This window comes from Triticum aestivum, chromosome 2A (genome assembly GCF_018294505.1).
Source record: "Triticum aestivum cultivar Chinese Spring chromosome 2A, IWGSC CS RefSeq v2.1, whole genome shotgun sequence".
NCBI lineage: Eukaryota > Viridiplantae > Streptophyta > Magnoliopsida > Poales > Poaceae > Triticum > Triticum aestivum.
Genome location: NC_057797.1, coordinates 683,471,443 through 683,482,542, shown reverse-complemented (window position 1 = coordinate 683,482,542; position 11,100 = coordinate 683,471,443). Strand labels below are relative to the sequence as shown.

Genomic DNA, 11,100 nt, shown 5'->3' with positions numbered 1-11,100 from the left:
ATTCGTCCTCCGCCCCCGGCGCGCGCACGGCAGCCGCACGCCACCCCGCGCGCTGACTCGACGACCCAGCGGCCGACGGGTGTCCCCGCGGCCACACGCGGCGCCGCTCTGAGAGGCCACGAGCCCCCCGACACACGTGCACCGGCGGCGCCCTTTATGCCCGCGCACCCTCGTGATTCCGGTGACCACGGCCGCGCGGGAGCGGGGACGAGGCCACGGAAACCTCAAGGGCCGACATGCAAAGTGCGAGCTACAGTATTTTGCAGCCATTCCTCTTCTTCACACGCTCCCCGAAGCTTTTCAACCCCGCCGTCACGCTTCACAGACAAACCTCCCTCCCTCTCTCTCTCTTGTCCGTGGCTGTCTCCGGCCGGCAACCGTGAATCCTAGCTGCTCGAGGCCAAAACCACCTACACCTCCCCGCCGAACTCCCATGCATAGCTGTCTAGCAGTCTAGCAGTTTAGCTCCGGTCTCCGGGCTCCGGCCATGCCGCACCGTCGCCGCCTACACAACCTCGTGCCACCACTGCCGCCGCCTCCCGCGGCGCCTCACCCCGCCTTCGACCTGTCCGAGGCCGAGTCGCGGCTGCCGCTCCTCGCAGACTACGGGCGGCTCAAGCCCGTCGACGACCTCCCCGCCCCCGCCGCGCCCCCGTCCGCGCACTGGAGCGCCGGGAGCGCCTTCACCGGCACCGAGCCCGCGACCGCCTCCACCTCCACGGCAGCGACGGGCTCATCCCTCGCACCGGCGTCGTCCGTCGCCAGGGACGACACGTGGGTGCGCCGCTCCAGGGAGAGCTACTACCTGCAGCTCTCCCTCGCCATCCGCATCACCTCCGAGGCCTTCCTCGCCGGCGTCCCGCCCGAGCTCCTCGTCCGCCGCCTCGGCCCCGGCGATGCGGCGGCGGAGCAGCACGCCGACGTCCCCGCCGATGCCGCCGCCGTCTCCTACCGGCTCTGGGTAATAGTCTCGCTCTGGGTAATAGCCAACTGATAAATTAATCATCCAGTACGTCTCTCTTCTCCATTGATTTGTTTATGTCCGATGATGCTATGCATACACATTGAAAATTGCAACTTGGGGCCAATCAAGGCGTGCGACCTTCAGCTTCATCATTGGCCAGATTTTTCTAGGCGACATGGTTATTGACCGGATGCGCTCGAGAAAATTTAGATAAATCATGTATTCACTGGGCTCGCGTGCAGGTGAACGGGTGCCTGTCGTGGGGTGACAAGATCGCGCACGGGTTCTACAACATCATGGGCATCGACCCGCACCTGTGGGCGATGTGCAACGCCGACGAGGGGGAGGGCCGCCGGCTGCCGACGCTGGCGGCGCTGCGGGAGGTGGACGCCAGCGACCAGTCGTCGCTGGAGGTGGTGCTCGTCGACAAGTGCGGCGACTCCGTGCTGGTCGACCTGGAGCGGCGCGCGCTCGACCTCTACCGCGCGCTCGGCGCCACGCTCGACCTCGTCCGCCGCCTCGCCCTGCTCGTCTCCGACCACATGGGGTGCGTACGTCACCTCCTCCGATCGATGTTCACTTGATTTGCTTTCGAAGAAAAGGTTAGCCTGGTCCGTGTTGATGCATGTCTCGCCCGTGTGTGCCCGTGCTCCCTGTGAGCGTGACTGCGTGAGTGTGACCGTGACTGACCTTCGATAGAGCAGTGGACATGCAAGTTGACGACCTGCTCGTCCGTGAACCTCGGAACCTGGGCACCGACGAACATGTGAACAACACTCCAATTTCAGAGACCACTTTATGTCTTAAAACGTAGCACAGTTACATCATGGATCAAACGATCACCATGGCCGGTCACGTTCCTGTCTGTACCTCCATGCTGTCATGCCATTCGTTACATACAACTTGAGCTTTGTTGATCAAAATTTCCAGTAAATAATCTGAGCAGACAAATTTCAGCTAAATTTGATGGTGGTGTTTGAAGGGGTGCATTGAGGTCGGAGGACGGAGACCTGTACATGCGGTGGAAGGCGGGCAGCAAGCGGCTGAGGAAGCAGCAGAAGAGCGTCGTCGTCCCCATCGGCCGCCTGTCCATTGGGTTCTGCAGGCATCGCGCCATTCTATTCAAGGTCTCCGGCTTGTTTCACTTACCGTTGCGATCCATGCTACTTTAGGCCAGCAGGTTATTTTCAGTCCTGTCATCTTCTCCAAACTGATGCAGGCTCTAGCAGATTTTATCGGCCTGCCATGCCGAATCGCGCAAGGTTGCAAGTACTGCTCCGCGCCTCACCGGTCCTCTTGCCTTGTCAAAATTGAAAACGACAGAAGATATTCAAGGTATGTATGTAGAGTCCTTTTTGCACAAACTTTTTGAGCATTCTGTGTTGATCAATGTCATGCATTGGTAGTGAGTAAACATATGACAGATATCTGCTCAGGTTGCTTTGTAATTATACTGGTGCTTCCTCAGGGAGTACGTCGTGGACCTCGTCGTTGCGCCAGGGAGCATCTGCAGCCCAGACTCGTCCATCAACGGGCAGCTGCTCTCCTCTGTGTCTTCACCTTTCAAGACTTCTTGCACGGCAAGTTTGGAAAACTACGCGGCACCGGTTGCGGCTTGGAATCGTGCGATAGCTGACGATCGTTGCAACTCGGTGTTCTCAGATTCTCAATATTCAGGTACAATCTACAAAATATATATAGGCCATGCAGATGAGCATACTGATTGATCATGTACTGTAGCAGTTGCCGGGGACAAGAACCCTGTTCAAGCAGACACAAAATGCGGTCAGGTCATGCAGAATGACAACTGCAACAACATGTCAGTGTTTCAAGTGTCAAGGCAATTTAAGGCGATGGAGGTCGGCACCGAGGGTGTCAATAAGGAGAACATCCCTGGTCTTACACTGCCGAAACACCTGCTCGCTGAGTCATCTTTCGCCATGGATTGGCTTGAGATATCATGGGATGAGCTTGAGCTCAAGGAACGCATAGGCGCTGGTACTTGCTTAGCTTCAGTTTTCTTATCAACTTGCTGCATTCTGTGGATTTGATCACAGTTTACTGAAAATGCAGGTTCATTTGGTACTGTTTATCGAGCTGACTGGCACGGTTCTGTAAGTACTGTAGACCTTTCACTATGGAAACCTTTTTTTTCTGCAATGAGATAAGTATCCTTTGCAGAGATCATGAAATTGAGGTTGTAGTTTTGGTTATGTAGGATGTTGCAGTAAAAGTGCTTACAGACCAGGGTGTTGGCGAAGCTCAGCTCAAAGAATTCCTTAGAGAGGTTGCTTCACCGTTTCTTTTTTGCATCAAAACTTCACCTGTGGTTAGTATGGATCTCAATCTGTCCCATTCTCTTTAGCTTGGCACATTGTTGATCCTTGCAGATCTCTATCATGAAACGAGTTCGCCATCCAAACGTGGTACTATTCATGGGTGCAGTGACCAAATGCCCGCATTTGTCGATAGTAACTGAGTACTTGCCCAGGTAAACCCTCAGTCAGTTTCACGGGCAAAATGAACTAATTCCCTGCACCAAACAGAATCACTGAATCATCCTGCTGTGAACAGAGGGAGCCTCTTCCGTCTCATCAGCAAAGCTTCTAGTGGGGAAATACTTGATTTACGGCGGCGTTTGCGCATGGCATTAGATGTTGTATGTATTGCAATACCAACTTCTACAGATAAGCATGCTCCTGAAACGTTACTCGTTTCACTGAATGTTATATGAAGCATTGCTGTGACCAAACTGCAGGCAAAAGGCATCAACTATCTCCACTGCCTGAACCCTCCTATAGTACATTGGGATCTGAAGACACCAAACATGCTGGTGGATAAGAACTGGTCCGTAAAGGTTAGTTGGAGTTCATTTCCCAAATGGCGTAGCGCGGTCGAATACGGCTCTTCTGCTTTTGTCCCATTATTTACTATCCTTGATACAACTTCAGGTAGGTGACTTTGGCTTGTCCAGATTTAAGGCGACCACCTTCATATCATCCAAATCAGTCGCTGGAACAGTAAGCTTTGCATGACAGTCTACTCAGTTAGTAACTCGCCATTACATCTTTTTGGATTCTTAATATCAAATTCTGGTTAACTGCAGCCAGAATGGATGGCGCCAGAGTTTCTCCGTGGCGAGCCATCCAACGAGAAATGTGACGTGTACAGCTTTGGCGTGATCTTATGGGAGCTCCTGACGATGCAGCAACCATGGGGCGGCCTAGGCCCAGCACAAGTAACCTATTTCTGTGTTTCTTATATGGTATAGAAAAAAAGGCGATATTCGTGATTCACTGGAGTAATATTTACAGGTAGTAGGGGCAGTTGCATTCCAGAACAGAAGGCTGCCAATCCCTAAAGACACCATCCCAGAGCTAGCTGCTCTTGTTGAATCCTGTTGGTCTGAGTAAGCAAATTTCCCATGACCTGTCAGCCACCTTGATCAAAATTTCAAGTGACGGCACCCATTAGTTCAGCCTAAGTTTAAAACAAAACATCATCATCGATAACACGATTTTGCTTTATTTTCAGTGACCCAAGGCAGCGCCCTTCGTTTTCAAGCATTGTGGATACGCTGAAGAAGTTGCTCAAGTCGATGCAGGGATCTGGTTCATGACAGTCCCGTGGGTGTTACTCTAAGACGATGCAGTGATCCGGTTCATGACAGTCGATTCTTGGCCGGCCATTCTTTTTTCTCTACTCTGTCGATTAAAGCTAATGCACAACAAGGAATAAGGAATTAGTTTCCTCAAGGAACATGGGAGGGTAGCTGAGGCAGCACAAGTGCAATGCTGCATCGAGTATGTTGACTCGTTTCCTGACCATTCATGTTGTCTCTGTATAGTGATTTGAGCTACAAATTCAAAGCTCCCGAGGGTCAGTGAGCTGGTTATGTATAATGTCCTGAATGTGTCAAAATAGTTCTACTGGCTGAGAAATAGCGCCGTCACTTTAGAAAAATGGGAGATAGATTTGATAACAAGTTTAACCGCTCACATGATCCTATGCTGAGTTCCCAATTTCCATCAAAGCATCCAACTGAACTGAAATGAACTTCACAACAGGGAGCATCATACTGGAACTGAACATATCCAACTGAACTGAACTTAAATGAATTTCACGACAGGGGAGCATCATACTGGAACCGAACATATCTCATCGATTTTAGCATCGTCAAGCAGTCCCCAGCCTGTGTTTTCAACAGAAATTCCAGCATTTCAGCAAGGAGAACGCATATCACGAGACATGACTATCTAGCATCTAGACTGATCGTTCCTTGGGACAAAATACTAATATCACGGACTACCTACATGGGACAAAATCCACCTCGCTTTGCAAGTTATACCATCCGCTCGTCGAACAATATCCACAGTGTTTTGCAGGTTACACTACCCGCTCGAGCTCCCGTGCGTAGCAAAGAGATCGCTTGATCATCTGATGCGCTTGTATGCCGACACGGGGTTGGACCTTCGCCATGTGGAAAAGGACTGAATGATTCTGAACCTCCCATTCATGCTGTATCTGCCAACATAAGGAGTACTTGTATAGTCAGGAAGTGGCAGCGTTAACAATCATACAATCTAGTCTACTAGTACGCATATGGTTATGTCAGTAGAGTAGCAGCTTAGTGGTTTGCACTCATGCCTCTAACAAGATGTGTTTTACCACCCTTTAAATTATTCAGACGCCAACGATTCACTATGACATTATTCATATAAAACATGGTGATAGGACAGAAGACGAGAGAAATTAATAGTTACCTCTGATATGTACTCCAGAAGCTTTTGCTCAGAGGAAAACATCAGCATTTTTCTGGTACCATCCACTGGCAAGTGATCGTATGCCTGACCACTGCAATCAGCTATCTCATCTCTGCAAAAGAAGACGTAGAGAACACAATCAGGAACTTCACCACACGAGCCATGTAGAAAACGTAATGTAAATTCATTCACCTAATAGTTTCAGCAAGAAGGGTCCATGAAGTAGAGGTATGTCTCATGTGGCACAGCTCGCTGACCATTGGTTAATCGGTTGTAGGTACCTTCCATAAAGGATTGCTCAAGCTCGACTGCATATTTGATGCAAGGATGGTCTAGGGCTCTGGGGGGCAGAAGTTCCAGCTCAGTGTGGAATTCAGCTACTCTGTTCTCAGCCAACAGCCTCAGAAGATTAAGCCCCCAAATTCGATATTCTTCTGGTGATGGTGGGAGTATGCTTCTGATGGACAATCACAAAAGAAAACACAATATCAATAGCACTCGGCAAACATAAGTTCAGAAATACAGTGCTCCAGGATAGAATATCTATGTGGAAATGTTCAGCGGCATCTTTTAGCCACAAGATAATCGTGCTCCTAAAAATCCAGGAGGTCGCACAGATTAAGACAATTCATAAACGTATCCTCATTCCTCAACAATGTCGACTTGACAAATGACAAACAATGAAACCATGTGCTGACTGCTGAACGAAAGAATCTTAATAATTGCATTTTGATTACTTATATCAAGGGTGTCCTGCTGGCACCTGCCATTCCTTATAGGTGCTGTGAGGAATAGAATGCCAAGGTACTAGATAGTGATTAAACCAAAGGTTAATGGTCACAACACATAACTTCCACCACAATCAAATAGATTGTATCAAGGAAGTGCATGTCCACGATCTAGATATTTGAAATGTCAATTGTTTTTTAGGAAAAACATAAGCGTGTTGGCACAAGAAAAATAAGCTAGAAAGATAATTTACGTGCATGACTACATAGGATGAATCTATGCAGTACGTAGGACCAAAATGTGCTTAAGTAGAAAACAAACCTTGTATCCATGTAGAAGACTTTTAGTTGGAAGAAGTTCCTCTCAAATGCATCTTGGTCCTTAACTCTGATGCTGAAGATGACAGCAAACTCGTATATGGCCCCTGAAAGTTTCACGATCAGTCACCACAACTAATTTATACAAAAATGTAGATTGCAAAATGGTAAACTGCAATGCAGAAGTGTAGCCAGCATTCTTAGAGTTGATGCCGTAGCATGAAAAATGCTTTCCAGACTTGCAGTTTTTAGATGAAATGGTAAATTGCAATGCAAAAATGTAGCCAGCAGTCTTACAGTAGGACAGTTATAGTCTACTACACACTTGCAAAATGGTACAGTAGATTGCAATTAAAAAATGTAGTGAACAGGGCTTTCTCAAATGGTGTAAAGAACATTTATGAGTGACAACAATACTCTCTTCAGGAGAATGCTTTGTAGAATTGCAGTTGTAGTCCATGACCAGCGAACATACATACAGAGCTCAATACACGCATCCTGAAAAGAGTATTCCACGAAACACCTTCAACTACATAGCACGTCTCAAATTGGATGAAACTCCATATGCAGAATTTTGGGTTCCATTTTATAGGAGCATTTCTCTTAAATTGGTTCAGAATCCCACCTTTAACTGAAAATAAAAATGGTTCAGCATGACAAAGGACAGAGCACAGTTTTTTTCCAGGAGCAAGTGCTTACTTGCGAGTCTCAGCTCCGCAACTGCATTGGGTGTATTCTTAAATGATGGTGGCAGGCTAGGAAACTTTGTGAGAAGAACCTGAAATCAACGAAATGAGGAGACATGTCACCTGATGATAAACGCTGAATTTAAGTGAAACCCTGACAATTCAAAACAAAAAACACAGCATTGCATCCTGTCGTGAATCCCCAGACCAGGACCTACATCAGTGTTGACATTGTTATTGTGGAACTGGATCTTCACATCTCCAGAACTGCAAACCCTCGCCCCAACTCCTCCCCTCATTTCCAGCAAATCGCATCAAACCCTAGGCAGCAGCAGTACAGTTGGGAAATTTCAGGAACCAACGGGGAGCGCATCCCGAATTCCCGACCCACCCATCCATCTCCCAAACCTGATCAAACCCAGGTGGAAATGGATCCTCGAATCGAAAAGAAAAACTCCCTGGAACTCGCCCAAAACCGCTCGTAAACCCCATCCCCCGCGCCGCGGAACTCCCGAATTCTCCAAACAAACCCTGCGCATCCACCATAATACCCCGGATTTCAGAAACATCGCGTATACAGCGGGCAAAGGCGTCAATGTACCGAATCCCCCTTCCTCATCGTCGCAGGAAAAAGACGGGGACGAAGTCGAGCCGTGGGTAGGTGGGTGGATACCTTGAGCTCCGAGATCAGGGTGGCGCAGGTGTCGAGCTCGTCCTCCGCGCAGGCGAGCTTGAGCCACGCGAACTTGCAGTTCGCCTCCTCCAGCTCCCGATCCATGGCGGCAGCAGCTTCGCCGTTCCCAGTTCCCCTCTTCGCTCTTCCGTTGGTCCTGGTGGTTTTCCTCGGCCACTTTTGTTCCTGTGGGCTTTCTTTCTTGCGGGAGGAGATGGTGCCACTGGCGTCGTTGCGGGGGTCTTGTGAGCCGTAGAGTGGGGAATTAACGGTCGTGATCGTGCGTGAGGTGGATGGGAAGAACGGAATGCGTATGGAGTACCGTTGCGCTGCAGAATACGCGTCCGTGCTCCGGTGGCGGACCTTGGGATGGGAACCCTCTCGGTACGATGATTCCCGCAAAAAAAAAGGGTACGATGATTTGTTATTCAAGTTAGCAAAAACATATTGAATATAACGGGATTTGATAAAAAAAAAAAGGTGGAGGTGCGGGGAATCGAACCCCGTGCCTCTCGCATGCGAAGCGAGCGCTCTACCATATGAGCTACACCCCCGTTGTTGATCCTTGCAATCCGCAAGTTTTCATCTACGTGTACGGTACGTGCACAAGCTTATTGCTGGAACCTATGCACACATACCGCACATATGCATCCGTGCAGCTTCAGGCACGCGATGGCTACGCTGCATCCATCCATACTCAACTCTAGTTTCGACTGCGGCCACTGACAGCTAAAATGGTGCGTTGTTGAGTGGTCTCCGGTCCGGCCTGGTTCAGAACCGACTTTCAGACGCTTTTCAACCACTCTACCTGTTGCCATGCCGCTCTCATCCACTGCACTGCACCCACGCGTCACTTAAGATAGACAGATACAAACGCTGTAACGGCCCTTGACACCGCACTCTCGACGGCGTCATTTTGGGCCACTCTAGATTGATCCATGTAACATTGGGCAGCCAGCTTTTTTGAGGTGTAACTAGGGATTTTATTGATCAGCTAAAACCGGAGGAATACATATAATGTCTGGCGGGTTCCCTAGCCACAGATGGCGACCCGTAGGGAGAGACGAGGCTGCCTTTGCCCAGGCATGGGCCTCAAAGTTTGCCTCCCTACTTTCAAAACGAAATTTAACTCCTACAAAGTCTGTAACTCTAGCTTTAATCTCTTCAATTGCAAAAGCATAAGAGGAAGATGACGTCGCCCCCTTAATATCCGAAACAACCTGCATGCAATCCGAGGCTATTATCACATGTGTCAGCAATAGATCTTGAGCAAGGGCAAGCGCCTCGTTGCACGCTTGAGCTTCCAAGCTTGGGGCGTCGACTAATCCTTCAAAAACCACCGCCGAAGATCCCAGGTAGTTGCCTTCTTTGTCCCGACACACAACAGCCGATGCACCCGTTCCTCCTTGGCGAGAGATAGCCCCGTCTACGTTGATCTTCATTGCTTCCTCTCCCGGCGGGATCCACCTGCGCTGCCTTTGTACCACCGGCTGCGAGGGACGCGTTGGAGCGCGTTTGGCAGCGATCTCCGGGTCCTCCAAGTATCTGTTCACAAAACACATTGTAGAAAGAGGGCTTTGGAATTCGTCATCATGAATTGCTCTCCTCCTAGCCCACCAGATCGCCCGCATGGTGATGAGCACCCTGGCAAGGTCCTGTTGGTTCAACGTGTCAAATAGCCAAAACAACCAAAGCCTTGCATCTTCACTCCTGTTTGATATCACATGCTCCAGGGTCTCCTCATCTCCCAACGCCCAAACACATCGTGCCATCCGGCATTCAAACAAGGAATGACGCCATGAATCCTCCTCCTCATCGCAGAGCCCGCAAGCTGGAGAAGTGGCCATGTTTCGCTCATTGCGCACTGTACCAGTCGGTGACGACATGTGAGCTAGTCTCCATACAAATACCCTTACTTTAGATGGGACTTTAACTTTCCATAGCTGAGACCAAGCCTTACTTTCGGCTTCCACATTTGAGTGGCTCGTCCTGTGTTCCAACCAATCCTCTCTCTGATGTTTGATGGCACTAATCATCTTGTATGCTGACCTTACGGTAAAACCCCCTCTCCGATCATAGTGCCATGCCCAGAAATCACGTTGCACCCGGAGACTTAGTGGTATATTCATTATGATATCCACATCCAGGCTGACGAAATGCTCGATCAAAACCTGCTTGTTCCATGTGCGCGTTGTAGCATCAATTAACTCTGATACAAGCTGTGGTGGATCAGGTGATATAGTGCATATGGGCTTCAGCTTATAGTCACACGGCAACCAGTTGTCCTCCCATATGCGGGTGTCTGTCCCCGATCCAACCTCTTTATTAACCCTAGAACAAGCAATTCTTTTCCTTCCATCAACGATCGCCATACTTGGGAGGGATGTGCGCCCAGTGCAGCGTCAAGTATGTTGCCTTCCGGGAAGTAACGCGCTCGTAGAACTCGAGCACTCAATGATTCGGGATCCTGCAGAAGTCGCCACACTTGCCGAGCCAATAAAGCCAAATTAAACAGCTCGACGTCCCGGAAACCAATTCCACCCATGTTTTTTGGTTTGCACATTGTCTTCCAAGAAACCCATGCTGGTTTCCTCTGACCCCCTTTACTGCCCCACCAAAACTTCCGCAGAAGACCGTCTAAGTGTTCAATCAGACCTCGGGGCAACTTGAAACACGACATTGAGTAGGTCGGAATAGATTGCGCTACGGATTTTATAAGCACCTCTTTTCCCCTGCAGATAAGCATTTTTTTCATCCAACCTTGGATATGCTTCCATATTCTGTCTTTCAAATATTTAAAGCTTCCCTCCTTGTTTTTACCTACATCAGTTGGCAGTCCAAGATACTTCTCTAACAGTGATTCATTATGGACATCTAGAACTGCTTTTACCTCATCTCGTGTGGCCTCTGGCACACCCTTACTGAAAAATATAAAGGATTTGCCAGTGTTGATACGCTGTCCCGAAGC

The 11,100-nt window shown here is 49.2% G+C and overlaps 1 protein-coding gene, 1 non-coding gene and 1 pseudogene across 3 annotated transcripts; 1 reads left to right on the top strand and 2 right to left on the bottom strand.

Moving 5' to 3' along the window:
• The first annotated feature begins 258 nt into the window (after nt 1–258).
• On the top strand, nt 259–4,950 carry LOC100286402 (serine/threonine-protein kinase CTR1). Of its 2 annotated transcripts, none has more exons than XM_044602823.1 (15): nt 259–961; nt 1,207–1,511; nt 1,947–2,091; nt 2,184–2,299; nt 2,433–2,641; nt 2,708–2,962; nt 3,038–3,078; nt 3,183–3,251; nt 3,355–3,455; nt 3,539–3,623; nt 3,723–3,821; nt 3,916–3,984; nt 4,071–4,202; nt 4,279–4,373; nt 4,499–4,950. In XM_044602823.1, the coding sequence occupies exons 1-15, from the start codon at nt 488–490 to the stop codon at nt 4,581–4,583; spliced, it is 2,280 nt and encodes a 759-aa protein (XP_044458758.1). In that variant the 5' UTR covers nt 259–487; the 3' UTR covers nt 4,584–4,950. The 2 variants fall into 2 exon arrangements, with proteins under 2 accessions (XP_044458758.1, XP_044458757.1); XM_044602822.1 differs by having other exon boundaries at nt 260–961; nt 2,705–2,962; nt 4,499–4,791.
• Nucleotides 4,951–5,100: 150 nt separating this feature from the next.
• On the bottom strand, nt 5,101–8,327 carry LOC123190220 (26S proteasome non-ATPase regulatory subunit 8 homolog A-like; annotated as a pseudogene).
• A 286-nt stretch (nt 8,328–8,613) lies between these two features.
• TRNAA-CGC (transfer RNA alanine (anticodon CGC)) lies at nt 8,614–8,686 on the bottom strand. The gene has a single exon. It is a non-coding gene; the product is annotated as a tRNA-Ala (tRNA).
• Nucleotides 8,687–11,100: the final 2,414 nt, after the last annotated feature.